The 17,992-nt window shown below is 56.1% G+C and overlaps 1 protein-coding gene and 1 long non-coding RNA gene across 3 annotated transcripts in view; one reads left to right on the top strand and one right to left on the bottom strand.

Moving 5' to 3' along the window:
- Window positions 1-3,374: 3,374 nt before the first annotated feature.
- On the bottom strand, window positions 3,375-7,086 carry LOC119864981. Of its 2 annotated transcripts, none has more exons than XR_005375674.1 (3): window positions 6,280-7,086; window positions 5,835-6,054; window positions 3,375-5,744 (listed from the first exon to the last, which is right to left on the bottom strand). It is a non-coding gene; the product is annotated as an uncharacterized LOC119864981 (long non-coding RNA). The 2 variants fall into 2 exon arrangements; XR_005375675.1 differs by having other exon boundaries at window positions 5,835-6,023; window positions 6,280-7,083.
- A 32-nt stretch (window positions 7,087-7,118) lies between these two features.
- ARHGEF17 (Rho guanine nucleotide exchange factor 17) overlaps window positions 7,119-17,992 on the top strand; it is a 59,860-nt gene continuing 48,986 nt past the window's right edge. The window contains exon 1 of the mRNA XM_038568710.1: window positions 7,119-10,352. Coding sequence (XP_038424638.1) covers window positions 7,134-10,352 — 3,219 coding nt within the window. The 5' untranslated portion in view covers window positions 7,119-7,133. The remainder of the gene's footprint in view (window positions 10,353-17,992) is intronic.

Raw genomic sequence — 17,992 nt, 5'->3', positions numbered from 1 at the left:
ACACTTTTTACAGAACAAGGGCCATAATCCATGAGCCCCATCTGTTCCTATAAGGAGGAAAAATCATCTATTACATGCCAGTATGAGGGACTCTGAATGTTCCCTTCCTTTTCCCTCCTTTTGTCCCCACCCCTCACTCTCCTCACTTTAACTCAGAGCGAACTCAGTGATGGGGGATCACACTGGGGATGTCTACTTACTGGGGTGCAGAGGGGACATAGACTGAGGCATGGGGGTAGCGTGTGATTCCAAGGTGATTCACTATGGCTTGGGGAAGACTTCTTGGGGAGGGAGCAGTGCAGCTGGGGCTTGAAGGATGGATGTAATCAGATGGAAGAAGAGAGGGCCAGGTCGTTCTGGTGCAGGGAACAGCACAGCCCGAGGGAGGGTGTTGGAGGACTGATAAGAATTGTGGCCTGAGATCAGGCTGGAGAGCTGGCAGGGCTAGAGAGTCAAAGGCTTGGTGCCAGCCCAGGGAAGCACTGGGGAGCCACAACAATGACAGCAGTGGCCATTTGCTGGGCTCTGCAGGTTCTAGGCACCATTTCTCACTGAGTCCTTACAACACCCCCAATTACAGATGGGGAAACTGAGGCCTGGATGTGGGAATTGACATGTCAAGGTCACACAGCCTTTCTCTAACAAATACTAGACATCCCCCTCCACCTGCCCTCCCTTCTCTTCCCTTTCCTTTATTCACTTGCCTTCCAAGTGCCCACCTGCCTCAGCCAGTCCCAGTAACTGGAGACCCCCTAGGAAGTTCTGACAGAGAGAGCTAAATGCCAACTGCAATATCAACTCTTTTTTAATTGGGCACAAGGTCTCCTAGGATGAAAACTTCATTTCCCAGGCTTACTGGCAGCTAAGTATGACCAGGTAATTTAATCCTGGGCAATGGGAGATAAGCAAACCCTAAGGCAGTTTAACACGGGGAGGGGGTGAGTGTCTTTAAAAGATAGGTAGTGTCTGTCCTTTGCCTCCCCATCCTTCTTACTGCTTACAATGGGGACATCACAGCTGAAGCACCATCTTGGACCATGAGAAGCAGCTCAGGTTTCTGACTGTTCTGGTCTGGGACCACCTAAATCTGGACTTCTGCACAAGAGAGAAATAAATGTCTATCTTTTTTAAGCCACTAGTTTTTCAGGCCTTTGTTACCCACAGCCAAAGGAATCCCTTTACTTGGGTACTATCCTGAGATGATGGACATAGGCGGAGGCCAGGCACTGTCCTGGACTGGAGTGGGGCCCAGGGTCTAGCCTGGTGTGAGCTGGAAATACCTGGAAAGGCTTAGAAAAGTTGAAAAGCTTGGGGAGTGGTCATGCTGCTTTTGCTGGAGGCTGAGCGGGTGGATGGGTTTCCAGAGAGAGAAAGAAGGAAGGGCTGGAGAGAACCTGGGAACTCCATTAAGGGGCTGGGCAGGAGGAGGAGCCGGAGAGGTGGAAGGTCAAAGCCTGGAAGTTTCTGAATGATGGTGGCAGTGGAGGTGGGTGAGTGAGGGCGTAGCAGGAGGGGAGGAAGTGGAGGTGATGGGTAGAAGAGAGAAGAACATTCCCAGGGAGGCTAGGCACAGGGAAGGTGTTTCTATGACAGGAGACCTGTGATTGTTGGCTGTTGTAGGTTGAGGACAGGGGCAGGGCCAAAGATGGAGTAGCCAGAGAGTCAGGAACCAGGGTTTGACCTTTCCAATTTGGAAAAGCCCAGGAGCACTGGATCTGTCCTAACAAGAGATACAGCCTTCTCCTCCCTCCCTCATTCATTTGTTCAACACACATCCTCTAGGCTCCTCCAAGATGGCGATGGGAACACAGAAGCAGCTCAGACCCAGACCCTATTCTCAGAAAGAATCTGCGGTGAGGGTAGGGGTACAGACAAGGAAACAGTTCATCCAGTAAATAACATTAATTGAGCACCTATTACATGCCAGGCATTGTGCTGAGAAGTGGGTTCCTGTCCTCAGGGAGCTCCTAGTCTGATGGAGGAGAATGGCAATAATGAAATAAACAAACACCCTGGATCATGCCCATTGGGGAGGAGAGCTCAGAAGAACATAAAGAGGGGTAGGGGATGGGGCACCTGGGTGGCTCAGTCCATTGAGCCTCAGACTCTTGGGGCTGAGCATATGACTCTTGGTTTCAGCTAGAGTCATGATCTCAGGGTCATCGGATTGAGTCCTGCTTCAGGCTCCATGTTCAGTGGGGAGTCTCCTGGAGATTCTCTCCCTCACCCTCTGTCTACCCCCTATTCTCCAAAATAAATAAATAAATCTTTTAAAAAGAAAAGAGGGCTGGGGGCAAGGAAGGCCTTACTAGGGAGACTATAAGCTCATGTAATGGTCAGGGCTGAGAGATGCTGGGGACCAGGGGGGCTTTGCCTCAGCTTGAGGGGCAGAGGAGCCTTCTTAGCTGAAGGTAAGCTAATTAGCTCAGTGCAGAAGGGCTGTTACTGACTCCATGACTTTGAACAAGACTGTTTACTTCTCTAAGCCTCTGCTTCCTTACCTACAAAACAGCAATAATACTAACCAGCCGCCTCCCTAAGCCACCAACGGTATCGAGCATGGAAAAATTAGGGCAGAATTATCATTAAGTACAAAAAGTATGATAATGCAATAGAAGAGGCACAAACAGGCACTTTACATAAAAGGAAGCACAAATAATTTAAAAAAAAAGAAAGAAAAAAAAAAAAAAACAGAGAAAGAGAGAGATTTGATCCTAGCTTGATAATGCCTCCTGGATGTTGAGTAGTCACATGGCCCATTACCCTGAGCACTCCTGCGCCTGTGGGAGTCAGGCAAGGTGCTCAGAGCAGCACCATTCACAAAAGCAAACACCTGGAAACACCCAAATGCCCGTCCATGACAGACTGGATGAATACACTGTGCTATATTCCCACATTGGAATATTACACGCAGCCAGAATGCCCTTTACCGACACGTGACAATATGGATAAATCTAGCAGTATAATATTAAGTACAAAGAAATCTCAAGAGGGGCACCTGGGTGGCTCAGTGGTTGAGTGTCTGCCTTCGGCTCAGGGTGTGATCCTGGGGTCCTGGGATCAAGTCCTGCATTGGGCCCCCAGCAGAGAGCCTGCTTCTCCCTCTGCCTATGTCTCTGCCTCTCTGTGTGTCTCTCATGAATAAATAAAATCTTTAAAAACAAAACAAATCTCTGGGATCCCTGGGTGGCGCAGCGGTTTGGCGGCTGCCTTTGGCCCAGGGCGCGATCCTGGAGACCCGGGATTGAATCCCACGTCGGGCTCCTGGTGCATGAAGCCTGCTTCTCCCTCTGCCTATGTCTCTGCCTCTCTCTCTCTCTCTCTCTGTGACTATCATAAATAAATTAAAAAAAAAAACAAAAAAACAAAACAAATTTCAAGAAAATTGTACACAGCAAGATGCCCTTTTTATAAAGTTAAAAAGACAACTAAAATGAAAATACATACTTTGGAGGAATACACAGATGCAACAAAACTATACAAAAAGGAAGCAAGGGCACGCTGAGCACAAGAGGAAATAGCTATCCTGGGTGGTATGGCAGCAGGAGAAGGGGTTAGGGAAGCTAGATAATGAGATGTAGGAGATCGTCAAAGTCCTAATTGTTTTGTTTTGTGGTGGGAGCCAATTAAATAAGTGGTGAGAATATGCCATGAACAAAAAGTCATAAATAATTCAATTCTGTGCGTTTGAGGGCTAATTATACAGGAAAGGGGACACTGTCAGGTCATTTCTAATTGACTTGGGAATGGAGTCAAGAGCCTGATTCCCCCAAGACAGTTCCTTCCTGGGGCTTACTGCTTCTTGGGAGTCCTCTATTCCTCATCTTTCTTCCTCTTAAGTACCCAAGGCCCATCATTGGCCATGACTGTGATCATCACAACCTTACTATCTTGATTTCTCCAAGGGACCAACAGCCCTGATCTTGCTGGGTCACCGTGAGTCACTGGGTAGATGGGGTTGTTTTCATTCCCCTTTCATAGGCGAGGAGCCTAAGTCCCAAAGGAAGAGAGCGACCTGCTGAGGGTCACCTGGCGTGTCTGTGAGGGTGCCTGCACTGGGCCCAGCTCTAGACTCTCAGCACAGTGTCCCCCTCTCCATCTTGATTCCCCATGTTTCCAGCCACCTCCTAGATAAGTCTTTGAAGGGCTAAACACAACCAGGCCCCCTCGGTACCTGGGAGATGACTTTGTCTCATCATGAATCAGAAGCAACCGAGGCTGGAAGGACTCAGGAGGTGCTGGAAGCAGCCAAGCCACTCTCTGATTGGGTGAGTGTTGCATTGGGTGGAGGTCCAGCCTAGATCATCAGACACTCTCCCTCCCCACCAAGGGGAATTCCTGATCCAAAGTCCTCAGTCAGCCCCCCTGAAGGCCAAGCTGCAGGATGCTGAGGTGACCTGAGTCCCTGCTCCTCTCCATCAGTTTACCCATCTGTGACATGGGAATAAAAACCTCTATTCCAGAAGTGATATGAAGACAAAATAGGATATGAAAGAGTTTGAACAAGTACAAATTTCAGGTGGTAGAGACCACTGTGAATGGAGGAAAGCAGTGATTCACAGAATGAGGGTCCCCCCACAATACCAAAACTTCCCCCAAAAGAGTAGAAAAACACTTCAGAGGAAACAAGAGTCTGACTTCAAACAGAGTCAGAGAGGCACCTTTGGGTAAATCTAGACCCACTCCTCACTTTTCAGATGAGGCACCCGAGGCCCGGGGAAGTGTAAGGATACACACAAGGTCACACAGCAAGGCAAAGGTAGAGAGCAATAGGCCAGGAGGGTTCTCTTTCTTGCCATCAATTCCCCAGTGAAGGAGAGATGTCCTTTTGAGGCAGAGCTGAGACAAAGTTGAGGTGAGGGACTTAGAGGAGGCTGGTCTCAACTCAAAGAGAAAGTTTTCTCCCTACAGTGATTTGCCACAACCCAGGGGAAGCAAATGGCAAGGCCCATGGTCAATCAATCCCATAGTGTCTACCATCTTGCCCTAGGCCCATCCCTGTCCCTCTGATCTGGACCAGGGCCTCCTGCTCCCAGGGCCTGCCAGACTAGTCAGGTCTAGCCACAGTCCTCTTGGGCCGAGGGGAGTGAGTCAGACCACGCTATTCTCTTTCTGGGGAAGGCGAGCCTAGCCCCAAGGAGAACGAAGAGGCTGCTGGGGGCTCAAGGAGAGAGAACCCCTTCTTCATCAGGGATCTGGGGCCAGTGAAGACTGGAGGAGCATGGTGTTTGAAGGTCCTCAAATCTGAATTTGAGTCATAGAAGGCACTGCCATTTCCTGACTTTGGCAATGGTCAAAGTTATATCTCCTTCATGACCCATAGAGAAGAGGCAATATTATCTACCTACAGGGTGGTTCTAGGATTAAATAAAATGAATGAAATAATATTACGCATATATTCAACGGCACTCCATAAATTCCCATTGGCTCATTCAGATGTCAAGGAGCCACCTTGCACTTAAGCTGGGACTATGAGGATGAATGGGACCTCCCCGAGGCAGGTGGAGGTGGGGAAGGCCCCAGTACCCGGTACAATGGGAGACTTGCCAGACTGGGGCAGAGGTGGAAGGCCAGCTCAACGGTGGATCAGCTTGCAGTAGGAGAGGCGACCCATTCGTTTTGTTAGGAGGGTGGAGGGCCACAGGTAGGTGTGTCGGTTTGGCAGTGGCAAGTCGTTTCAGCTGGAGCTCCTTTTGTGTGTGAGGCTGAAGGGACTTTGCGAAGGGAGTAGGCTAGAAACGGCTCTTGAAGGGATTAGGAAAGGACCGAAAGGAAGTAAAGGAAACGAAGTCTTCCCAACCCTCCCGTTTTTTTGGCGAGGGGTATTGCTTTACCTGTCCTGGACTCCATGGGATGGGCGAATCCGGCCGGTAGAGGGCGTAAGAGCCGCGTATCAAGGCGCTCAGGAGGCGGGCATCGAGGAGGGGCCTCGGAGACGGCGGGGGCAGGTGGGGGGGCGAGCCTAGGGTGGGCCGCGGGAAACTTGCGGGCGGGCGGGGGCGTGGCCACGAAGGGTGGAGCACCTGGAGCGCCGTGGGAGGGTCAGAGCCGGACCTGCCGCCGAGGTAAGAGGGGCGGGGCCTTGGGGGCGCGAGAGGCTGGACGCGGTCCGGGGGGCTGTGGGCTTCACCGCGGAGGGCGGGGCGGGGGCGGGGCAGGGGGCGGGGCGGAGGGGTGGAGCGGGGAGCCGCCGGCGCCCAGGTCCGCCTGCGGCCCCCACGGCTCCCCCTGGCGGCGAGTCCCGCCCCCTTCCCGCGGGAAGAGTGCTGCTGGGCGTACCTGACGGTCGGTGTGTACCAGTTTACGGGTCGGAGGTTGCCATGTTGGGGTCCCTCGGACAGAAGGTGTTACCGCACAGAAGCGTCTGACCCGCAGTGGGTGCGCAGCCTCGGCTGCACGGCGGCAGGGGTTCCGTGCGTCGGAGCGAGTCCCGCGGGGGGCAGCTCAGCCGCTCGTCCAGAGGGGGACCTCGGAGGGTCGCTCCGGCCCGCGTGTGCTCCCGCAGTCTTGTTTCTCTCCTTCGACTCCACCCCGATTCCCTCCCCCCCATCCCGATTCCCTTCCTCGCGCGCGCCCGGAGCCCACCCCCTCTTTTGGGCGCGAGGCCCCGCCTCCCGCCCCCTTTCCTCAGCCACAAAGTTTATTTGCAACAAAAGGGAGCGCGGAGCGAGCAGCCAAGAGGGAGGGAGCGGGAGCGGGAGCGGGAGCGGGAGCGGGAGCGGGAGCGGGAGCCGGAGCGGGAGCGGGAGCGCGAGGGGAGGCAGGCGGGCCGGCTGGCGGGCACCGAGCCGAGGAGCGGAGCCCTGGGATCCTGCCCGGGCCGGGCCGGGCCGGGCCGCGATGCTCCGAGCCGCACCCGCCGAGGAGGGGGCCGGTCCCGGGGGTCGGCGCTGAGGCGGGAGGGCCGGCGCTGGATGGAGCGGATGCGGCCCGCGGCCTCGGAAACTTGAGCCGCGGCCGGTAAACCTCTGCTCGGAGTCTGCGTCCTCTCCCCGCAAACCCCTTCACTGCAGCTGCGGAAGCCAGGCCTTCGGAACCCGGCTGCTGCGCTCCTCCGGGGCGGGGGCGCGGGCGCGCAGGGGGGGTTGGCCGCGGCTCCCCGAGGCCGGCCCCCCCGGGGTGAGCGCTGCACCATGGCGGACGGGGCGCCCCGCTCCCCGCTCCATCGCAGCGTCTCGTTCAAGCTGCTGGAACGCTGGAGCGGCGGGCCCGGGCCGAAGGAGGCGGCCTCGGACACCCCCGGGCTGCGGCGCCGCGCCTCGTGCCGGCCGGCCGCGTCGGTCCCGGGCCAGCCCTCCCGGCGCGTGTCCAAACTGGCGTCGGGGCCCCCGGCCGCCCCCGCGCAGCCGCGCCCGCTCCGCAGCCTCTCGCCGTCGGTGCGCCAGCTCTCCCGGCGCTTCGACGCGCCGCGCCCGGACGACGACCACGCCGGGGCCCGAGACGGGGGCGTCTCCCCCGGGGCCGCGGAAGAAGCGGCGGAGGGCGCCGCGCGCGGGGCCTGGCCCAGCGTCACCGAGATGCGCAAGCTCTTTGGGGGCCCGGGCTCCAGGCGGCCCAGCGCCGACTCTGAGGCCTCGGGGACGCCCAGCCCCGACGGCGCAGGGTGGGAGCCCCCGGCTCGCGAACCCCGGCAGCCACCGACGCCACCTCCTCGGACGTGCTTCCCCCTGGCGGGCCTGCGTTCCGCGCGGCCGCTGCCCGGCCCGGGGACCGAGGGGAGGAGGCGGCGGCAGCAGCAGCAGCAGCAGCAGCAGCAGCAGCAGCAGGAGCGGGCGCAGCGTCCGGCGGATGGTTTACATTCTTGGCATAGCTTCTCCCAACCGCAGGCCGGGGCCGGGGCCCGGGCCTCCTGCTCCTGCTCCTCCTCCATCGCCTCCTCCTATCCTGTCAGCCGCGGCCGGGCTGCCAGCTCCAGCGAGGAGGAAGAGGAGGGCCCGCCGCCGCCGCCGCCCGGGGCTCAGAGTCCGGCCTACCACGGAGGCCACTCCTCGGGCAGTGACGAGGACCGAGACGGTGAGGGCGGCCACCGCTGGGGAGGGAGGCCGGGACCCAGGCCTGGAAGCTCCCTCTCGGATAAGAACTGTAGGCCAGACAGTTATGGGTTAAATCTGGGCAGCATGGACTCAGCAGGGGGAGCCAGGAGTCCGGAGCCCCCCAAGTCTCCTAGTGAGGAAGGACCCCCGGAGTGGGGTACTGGCTCACCTCCCGGTGTACCAGGTCCTCAGGAGGGACTCCGGCCCATGTCTGACTCTGGGGGGGCAGCTTTCCGTGTGGCCAAGGTGAGCTTTCCTGCATACCTAGCCAGTCCGGCAGGCTCCCGTGGCAGCAGCCGTTATTCCAGCACAGAGACCCTCAAGGATGAAGACCCATGGGCTAGTCGGGGTTCTGGGGGCTGGGGCATGTATCGCTCCCCTAGCTTTGGAGCTGGAGAAGGGCTTCTCCTAAGGCCCCAGCCTCGACTCCGCACCAAGGGGGCTGTGGGCACCACAAGGGCATTGAGAGATGGAGGACTGGAGTTGGACCAGAGCCGGCAGCGCAAGTCCCTGTCGAATCCAGATATTGCCTCGGAGACCCTGACACTGCTCAGTTTCCTCCGCTCAGATCTCTCAGAGCTGCGAGTCCGAAAGCCCAGTGGGCGCCCCAGTGACCTTGGGAGCAGCCCCTTAGATGGCAGAGACTCACCATCAGCAGGTGGCCCTGGGGCACAACTTGGACCTGTGCCTGCTCCAGCTCCCGCATCACCTGGCACCCGCCCCACACTCAAAGACTTGACGGCCACCCTGCGGAGGGCAAAGTCTTTTACTTGCTCTGAGAAGCCCATGGCCCGACGCCTATGCCGCACCAGTACCCTGAAGCCCAGCTCCTCTGAGCTCCTGCTGGCAGGCCCCAGTGCCGAGGAGGACCCACTGCCCCTCGTTGTCCAGGATCAGTATGTACAGGAGGCCCGTCAGGTGTTTGAGAAGATCCAGCGAATGGGTGCCCAGCAGGATGACGGCAGTGATGTGCCCCCTGGAAGCCCTGACTGGGCGGGAGACGTGACCCAAGGGCAGCGGTCCCAGGAGGAGCTCTCTGGCCCTGAGTCTAGCCTGACAGATGAGGGCATTGGGGCAGACCCTGAGCCTCTGGTTTCAGCCTTTTGCAGCCTGGGTACCACAGGGGTGTGGCGACCCCTTTCCTCATCCTCAGCCCAGACCAACCACCATGGCCCTGGGGCAGAAGATAGTCTGGGAGGATGGGCCCTGGTGTCCCCTGACACCCCTCCCACACCAGGTGCCCTCCGACGGAGACGCAAAGTCCCTCCTTCAGGCCCTGGTGGGACTGAATTGAGCAATGGGGAGGCGGGTGAGGCCTACCGGTCTCTGAGTGACCCAATTCCACAGCGCCACCGGGCCGCCACCTCTGAGGAGCCCTCTGGGTTCTCCGTGGATAGCAACCTTTTAGGCTCGCTGAGCCCCAAGGCAGGGCTTCCAGTGGCCCCAGCTGTGGATGAGGGCTTGACCAGTGGCCACAGTGACTGGTCAGTGGGCAGTGAAGAGAGCAAGGGTTACCAGGAGGTTATTCAGAGTATTGTTCAGGGGCCTGGAGCTTTGGGGCGCGTGGTGGACGACAGGGTTGCTGGCAAAGCCCCCAAGAAGAAATCTCTGAGTGATCCCAGCCGTCGTGGGGAGCTGGCTGGGCCTGGATTTGAAGGCCCTGGTGGGGAGCCCATCCGAGAAGTCGAGCCCATGCTGCCTCCATCTAGCAGTGAGCCCATTCTTGCAGAGCGGCGGGCAGAACCAGAAGAGCCCAGTGCTGTGAGGGGCCGGGCACAGTCTGAGAGGGCCCTACCCAAGACCCGAGCCGCCTCCTCCACTGCCCACCGTGACTTCCACCTTGACCCGAAACTGGCTGATGTCCTGTCCCCACGGCTCATCCGACGGGGTTCCAAGAAGCGCCCAGCCCGGAGCAGTCATCAGGAACTACAGAGAGAGGAAGCCGATGAGGACCAGACTAGCAGCCTGTCTCGGGCCCGACCATCCTCCAAACACGTTCGCCACGCGAGTGTGCCCGCCACCTTCACACCTATTGTGGTGCCTGAGCCACCAACTTCCATTGGCCCCCCCGTGGCTGTGCCAGAGCCTGTGGGCTTCCCTGCCAGAGCCCACTCCACACTGCAGGCCCCATCACTCGAGGATGTCACTAAGCAGTATATGCTGACCCTCCACTCTGGCGAGGTTCCTGCCCCAGTACCAGTGGATATGCCCTGCTTGACTCCTGTTGCACTGCCCTCTGCTGAGGCCAAGCCCCCCGAGACAGCCCGGGCTCCAGATGAGCCTGCCCAGGCCAGCAAGTGCTGCAGCAAGCCACAGGTGGTGAGTGCTTTTTGGGGGGTTCTGGGGGTGGTGGTGCAGAGAAGGGCCAGGAGCGCTGACTTCCAGAGGAGCCTTTTGAGTGTGCTCATTGGGTAGGTGCCCAGATCTGAGGGTGCTTTTCTGGTTCTGGAAGCCCAGGTGGTTTTAAGAGTGTTAATGACACAGGGTTCCCGTTAATGACTCAGGGCCCAAAGGCTGATGGTGCCAATGCCAAAGGTTCTTGCCTGCTTTGAGGTATTCTGGATGATAATTACAAAAGGCTCTATCTAGTCCTTTAGCTGTTTCTCAGGGACTGGTTTTAGAGATTTCTATCTGGTTCTTTTGTATAAATACACAAGGAGGCGTGAAGGTCTTCCTTAAGGTGAGCTGCCCTATTGGCCAGACCCTCACAGGATGTTAGGGCCTGCAGCCCACAGGTGACATAGGTTTGTACTTCCTCATGTGGCTTTCCTATGGCAGATCAAAATGTGGGTTTGTCCCTGAGCCTGGGAGACTCGGAGAGGTTACAGGCATTACTTTATGGAGGAGCAGCAAAGACCCCATGGAGTACTCTGGTGGCCCTGGCCTTTCCCCGTGCCTCAACCTCCCAATCTTTAAAAGCAGGGGGTTGTGGACAAGGTACCTATGGCTCCATCCAGCTGGTGCTGCACAGATTTGGGAGTTCCCAGTTGGAGTTGAAGCACTCTTGATTCTTGAGGTCTGCCAGCACCTCTTCTAATTAGAACGGGGGCTTGTAGGGGAGAGCAGGGACAGAGAAGAGGCCTCCAAAGCTCAGCGGTTGGGGGGGCTGCTTCTGTGGAGCAGGGTGGGGCACCGGTCCCCCATCCTGCCAGTTTTCATCTTTCTCACCCTACCCCCTTCCTGATGACTCTGAAATGCCTCCCCCCTTCCTCTGCCAGACCCCAAGCCCTGGGGACTCAATCTTCCTGAGCACCACCCCCTTCTGCCTTCAGATGTCCCTGGAGTTTGGGCTGTGGGTTCGGGTAGGTTCTAGGTGCCATGATGCCTTGGCATCTGAATTGGAAGCTAGATTCTAGGTTTTGGGTTACAGGCCTAGTATGGAGATGGCTCAGGCTTATTTCAACGTAGGCCTGCACTCCCACTGTGTTCCCTGCCTGTGTGAAGTGTCTGGAAACCCTAAACCCTGGACTAATTTGGTCACTCCCAGTTCCCAGCACTCTCACGGCCCCTCTGAACTCTTTCTTTGTTTCTCTTTCCTTGTCTCTGTTTCCCCCTAGTCCTGGCTCTGGTGTCTCTCACAGAGGCCACAGAGAGAGCCAGGAGGCAGGGAGTGGAGAGAGGGGAAATGTTGGACCTGTCCTTCCTTCTGAGAGCCTGAGAGGACAGCTCAGATGCCCCTAACTCCAGTGCCAGTTGTCTTTGGAACACAGCGGGGGGGAGGGGGGGAGGCCAAGAGCAAGGGGAGCTCCTGCCAGGGGCCCCCTCCCCAACTATCTTCCCCATATAATTATCTCCTGGGGAGCCTTGAAGGCTAAATTAGGGAAGAAGGCAGGAATGAATCAAGGGACTCAGGGAAACTGGCGGGGGGGGGGGGGGGGGGGGGGGGCAGGGGGTGTGTGTGTGCTCCTAAGAGGCAGCATTGAGACCCAGAGAGGAGGTGGGAGTTTTTGCAGAAGTGGCTTTTGGTCTCCTGCTCTTCATATTATCCCCCTGTCCCATCCAACTTCAGGGAGAAGCTTAGCTCCTGCTACCCCCAAAGGGCTATGAGGTGGGGGCATATCTACCCATAATACAGGTTTCTCCCTGTCCTCTACGGAGCCTCTCTCCAGTCTCAAGCTTAGTCCACTCTAGTCCTCCCACCTTTCTAGGCCCAACTTGATGTTCTCTCTTGCCTCATAGAGGAAAGAACCAATAAATCTATATTTGGAACAGCAGGATTTAAGAGCAGGATCCATCCAGATCCCTGTGTGGCCTAGGATCCATCACATCCCTGCTCTATACCTCACTTTCCCCTTCTGTAAAATGGGGTAATGGTTTCTGTCTGGCAGGCTCTTGTAGGGTGAGTGGGTGGTGCAATCACTCCCTCCCTCCCTGGGGGCAGGAGAGAGGGAAAAAACAGGCTCCACTGCCCCAGCTGCTTCTCAGTGACCAGCCTTGGCCCCTCGTCCCTGTCCCCTACTGGTTCCTGAGCACAGGGCTGAGCACTCTGAGCCTCAGTATCTTGGTGGACTTGAATTGGCTCACCTATCCCCTAACTCCCCAATACCCTCAGAAAGCCTGGAAGTTCTCCCATCTGCTAGCCCAAGTCCCTTCTGCTACCCCCTTCCTTCTGCCTCCAGGAAGATCAGGAAGATGGGGAGCAGCTGTTCACCCCCTCCTTATGGCCTCCATGGAAGAGACAATGTTCCCTTGTTTCGGGCCTGGGGCTCCAGTCACGCTCCCTGGGCTGTGGGTGGAGATGGTATGGTGTGAGCTCCAGAATAAGAAGGGAAGAGAAGAGGCTTTCACACTTTGCTGATGAGGCAGAAACCAGGCTGAACCCAGCAAGGGACTCACAGGAGAGGCCCTGGTGGGGCAGAAATGACCCCTGACCCCAGGCTTTGGGGAGTCCCTCAAACTCAGGTCTCCCCCAGCCCAGAATCTGTATTTGCCCTCTGCATGGTGTATCCCCATTGTGAGAAGGTGGCCTGGGTACTGGGCCTGGCTCAACCTCTGACTCGCTCTGAGACCTGGACAGAGTCATCTTGGGCCTCGATTTCCCCATCTGTACAGTGGGATGTCAAACATCCTGGTCTTTGAAGCTCTGAGGGAGGACAGCCTGCAGAGTGGTCAAGAGAAACAGGAAGTTTGGAGTGTTGCTGGAAGAGAAAGGCAGCTTGTGCAACAGCTGTGAGAACCTAGGAGCCCAGGGAATGAGGAGTAACTTGTGGTCATTTTATTCTCTGAACACCTGCTTGTGTTTCCTCTGGGAGCAGCAGAGCTGTTAGAGCCTCCATGTCCTGCCCCTGCCATGCCCCTTGTCATTTGCACTTAGACCCACAATAGCCTGGATGATCAAACTCTTCTTTCCAGGGCTTCCCCTACCCCGGCCTTAAAGTACAGAATCTTTCTTTTTTTTTTTTTTAAGATTTTTATTTATTTATTCATGATAGAACTAGAAAGAGAGAGAGAGGAGCAGAGACACAGGCAGAGGGAGAAGCAGGCTCCATGCAGGGAGCCCGATGTGGGACTCGATCCCGGGGCCCCAGGATCACGCCCTGGGCCAAAGGCAGGCGCTAAATCGCTGAGCCACCCAGGGATCCCCATAAAGTACAGGATCTAGCCCAGAAACAGGAAATGACTTGTGTCTCAGAATCATAGATGGATCGACTCAGAATTTTAGCATACTGGAATAGTAGTAACAGTGGCTAATATTTATTAAATATCTACTGTTGCCAGACACCCTGAATGTTTCATTCTTCAAATGTGAAAGCTGTGAGAATCTTCCAGGGCTGGATTCTTAGAATTGCTGGCTGGTAGATTCCCACTGAGTCCTAGAATGTCAGTGTCTTAGAGGTGAAGGAGCCCAAGGGATCTTTGTTTCTTGGGATTGACCTGCCATCTAAGTAAGCGGGACAGGGTCAAGGGGGAGCCGAGGAGGTGTCACCTGTATACTTACCCCTCACAGCTTGAACACCTTCCTGGTGGTTAGTTAGTTCACTGGGACCTGAGGGTAGGGTGGAAAGGACTTTGAGACTCAGAAAGGAGAATGCTGGGTCTAAGGTCACACAGCAAGGCAAGGCACAGCCAAGCCCAAGCACCAGCCTCTGCCCCTGCCCCAGCAGACATGCCCACCCCCTGCCCGGCAGCTTGCCCAGGCAGCTCCCTGCCTTGCTGAGGAAGGCCTGGACTGTAGCTCTTCCTCACCTTTCTTCTCTCTGTGTCCCCTTGGCAGGGAACTCATGGGGGCAGGGGTTCTCTCCTTTCCTTACTTGGCTCTTTGCTGTGATTTTTCCATGGAAACTGGTTCTGGGAGGGGAGGCAATTAGGACATTTGGAGTTCTGAGCGATACCAAATATCTATAATTAAACATCTTGTCACCCGGTAGGAGGGTGGGATGGGGAGGACAGGCAGAGGGCTGTCCCTTTCTTTTGTTTATTCCCTGCCTCCCTACTCCTTCCTAAGGGCTCCTCTGGACTATTGGAAGGAGTACAGTCCAGGAACGCCCCCCCCAACCCCCCAGGCACAGAAGCATTAGGGGATGGACCAGAGTTGACTCTGACATTTTTCAGCCGTACATTTCTGGGACCAACTGGGTTTGGGATGCTCTAGGCTGCTGCTAATCCTGTCCCCAGCACTCTCCCAGTGTAGAGATTTGCCTCTCCTGCTTCCTTCCCCTCATCTGTGATCTGAGGCTACACATGCTGCCCTGCATAGGTTTAGAGGCACCCTCTGTATAGCCAGAGAAGAGAGGGAGGGGTTCTAGGAGGAAGGCATTACATGAACAAAGGCTAGGAAGTAGGAAAGACATGGCAGGTTGTGTGTGGTAGGAGTTTCTATCAGAGACTTGGGTGACCCTTGATAGAGCAATGCATTCATCCATTTAACAAATACCTCCTGGGCTCCTAGACACTCCAGGCACTCTCCCAGGTCCTGGGGATACGGTAACAAACAAAACAAAGATCTAACCTCATGGAGTTTTCAGACTAGTGAGGAGACCTGTGTGTAAATGGATCTATTATGTGTCAGGGAGAGGTAGGCGCTAGGGAGCGAAAGAAAGCAGGTTAAGGGAGTAGAGAATGACAGGGAGGGGATAGGCCTGGAGCAAGTGAGCGAGCAAAGCAGGTAGCGGTCTGGGTCTTGGTCTGGGTCTCGGGGAGGTCTGGGTCTCGGGGAAAGGACATTCTCGGGGCAGAGAAGAAAAGCAACAGTAAAAGCCCCGAGGTAGAGTGTGTTTGAGAAATTATCCAGAGGACTGTGTGGATGGAGCATGGTAGGAATGAGGTCAGAGATGTAAGGGAGGGTGGGAGTGGATCAGGGTGGAGGCAAATCTCAGAGACCCATAGGAGGACTTCAGCATTTACTTGAAGTGAGATGGGGTAGGCACTTTCGGAAGGTTCTGCGTAGAGCAGTGACCTGATCTGACTTAGACTTTCCTAGGTGTGCTGTAGCTGCTCTGGCAGGGGAGATTGCAGGGGCCCATGGTGGAAGCAGGGATGCCAGTAAGGAAGCCACTGGAATAATCTGGGGGAGAGCTGATGGTGGCTTAGGTTGGGACAGAGGTGGAGTAGTGGCTTTCTGCTGCAACCCAGAGGGTTTTGTGAGGACTGGGACCCCAGCATTCAAGGTGAACACAGCACTGCAGCTCTCATAGCTGGGCTCTCGGAGCTGGGCAGTGTGTGAGGGGTTGATGGGGGCTGGGGAGGAGTTGATAAAGTCCCCAGGGTATAATGGGGCAAGAGGATACACTGACTGCCCCCTGTGGTCCTATACTGTCTTTGCTCTAAGAGAAGGAGGGTGGAACCACCATAGGGCCTTAGTGAGGATAGCGATGGAGCCATGGCCCACTGGTGTCTCCTCTACACCCACCATGAGACCCGTCAGCTCCAGCCTGCATATCTCCTGGGACACGGAGCTCATGCCACCCTAAGGTACCTCTGTCCCTCCCATCTGGTCCTCCAGCTAGGTGGGCATTGCCATGGTCCCAATATATGGATGAAGACACAGGTCCAGATTAGATGGAGGTTTGCCCAATGCCCTGTGGCTCAAGTATGGGATTTGGCCCCAGGTGTCCTGCCACCCAGGCCATACACTGGCCCCACAGAGTTCTCACTGAGCAGAGTTGGCTGGATTGGTGGTGGTAGGGTGGGGGAAGGGGGAGCCCATGTTTCCCAGAAAGGCTTGAAGCCCTGGCGTACTTATTGGGAAATGTGCCCAGGCAGCCTGGCGCCTTGCTGGCAGGCCCTAAAACGGGGGCTCTGGGTCCCTTGGGAAGCAGGAGTCTATTGGAGCCCATGTCCCCACCATTGCAGTTGATCCCCTCCACCCACTGCCACCCCAAGCCTCTGGGGCATTCCAGGCATGGACCAAGGCAGAGAAAAACTGCCAGGCTGCCCAGCCCTGGGCCGTGAGCAAGCCCCATCCTATGACATCCGGGAGCCTGGGGCCCCAGCCAGGGTAGGGTGAACTCCACAACCACCCACTCCAGTAGCCAGGGCCACCAGGGATGACTTGGTGTAGCACCTGGAGATCTGCCCTAGGAGTCAGGAGATGGGTTCCAACCTTAGCCTCCCATTTTCCTGGTGTGTGGTCTTCGGTAAACCCCTTTCCCTCAGAGCCACAGATTTCTCGATGCTCTTAGACACCAGGAGAAACACTCCGCTCAGGGCTGCTGGGAGAGGCAATGGCTTTCCTGAGTAGGCCCCAGTTTGTAGACTGAAGAACTGGCAGGTGGAGACTCATGGCCCCATTAGGCTGCTGAGGAGACTGAGGCTGAGTGGGCTGCACCCCACCCGGCCTGCCCCCCGCCCCAGGCCTCTTTCTTGCCAACCAGCTGCTTTTCTAGCCTCCACCACGCACACACAGATGAGGCCTCTCCCCGCACTTGCGGCAGCTGTGAGGCTTAGTATGGGGCCTAGCCTCAGAAGTGGTGATGCTGTTGCTGCCAGGATTTTTAAACTTTGTCCAGGGCATGGGGCCGTCACGGGGCTCTGAGACTCTCCCAAGGCAGGGAGAGACTGAGGGGCAGTCTGAACCGGCAGAGCGAGGTCAGAGGGACATGAGTTGATTCTAGTCTAGGCCAGCAGCTGGGTGGCCTATTCATTTCCTTTTGCTGCTGTGGCAAATTACTGCACGTGTAGGACTTAAAACAATGCAAATATTATCTTACAGTTCCAGAGGTCAGAAGAAAAGGGTTTCACTGGGCAAAAAAATTAAGGTGCTAATAGGGCTGTGTTTCTTCTGAAAACTTTAGGGGGAAAACCTGTTTGCTTGCCTTTTACAGCTTATGGCATCTGCTGGCACTTCTTGCTTTGTGCCCCCTTCCTCCATCTTCAAAGCCAGCAGCATCACACCTTCAAATATTTCTCTCACCCTGTACATCCTGCCTCCCTTTTGTAAGGACCTGGGTGATTACTTCAGGCCAAGATCATCCAGGATCATTTCCTCCTCTGAAAATCCTTTCTCACATCTGCAAAGTCCCTTGTGCCATGGAAGGTGACATTCACAGGTTCCAGGGATCAGGATGTGGACATCTTTGGGAGCCATTGTTCTGCCCACCACAGGTATTCACAGGCTGTCAGCTCTCAAGATCCAGCGTCCCTGGGAGGTGCTGGGCACAAGGCATGGCCAGTTAACATAGGCCTGCTGCATTTGTTTCTTTCTATGGTCATTTGTCATTCATTCATTCATTCATTCATTCATTCATTCATTCAGCAATCAGTTGTTGAGCCCCCTAATGGGCAGTGGGGATGCACAGGGAAAGCCTGCACACTGTCCCTGCCTGCCAGTGCTTTTCAACAAGAGTCCCAGTCCCCTGAGGTGGGTGGGGTCCAGCAGGTGGCTGAGCACTGGCCTAGCAGCAGAGGGACCAGAGTGCCAATGGGTCTCTTATGGATGGGCTTGGCTTTTAAGGTGGCTGGCCCTGAGCTTGCTGACTAAAAATTGGGATGAAGCAGCTTCTAGGAAGGGCCATTGGCTG

The sequence above is a fragment of the Canis lupus genome, chromosome 21 (genome assembly GCF_011100685.1).
Source record: "Canis lupus familiaris isolate Mischka breed German Shepherd chromosome 21, alternate assembly UU_Cfam_GSD_1.0, whole genome shotgun sequence".
Classification (NCBI taxonomy): domain Eukaryota; kingdom Metazoa; phylum Chordata; class Mammalia; order Carnivora; family Canidae; genus Canis; species Canis lupus.
The sequence above is the reverse complement of the archived record's forward strand: the minus strand, read 5'-3'. Positions and strand labels throughout refer to the sequence as shown.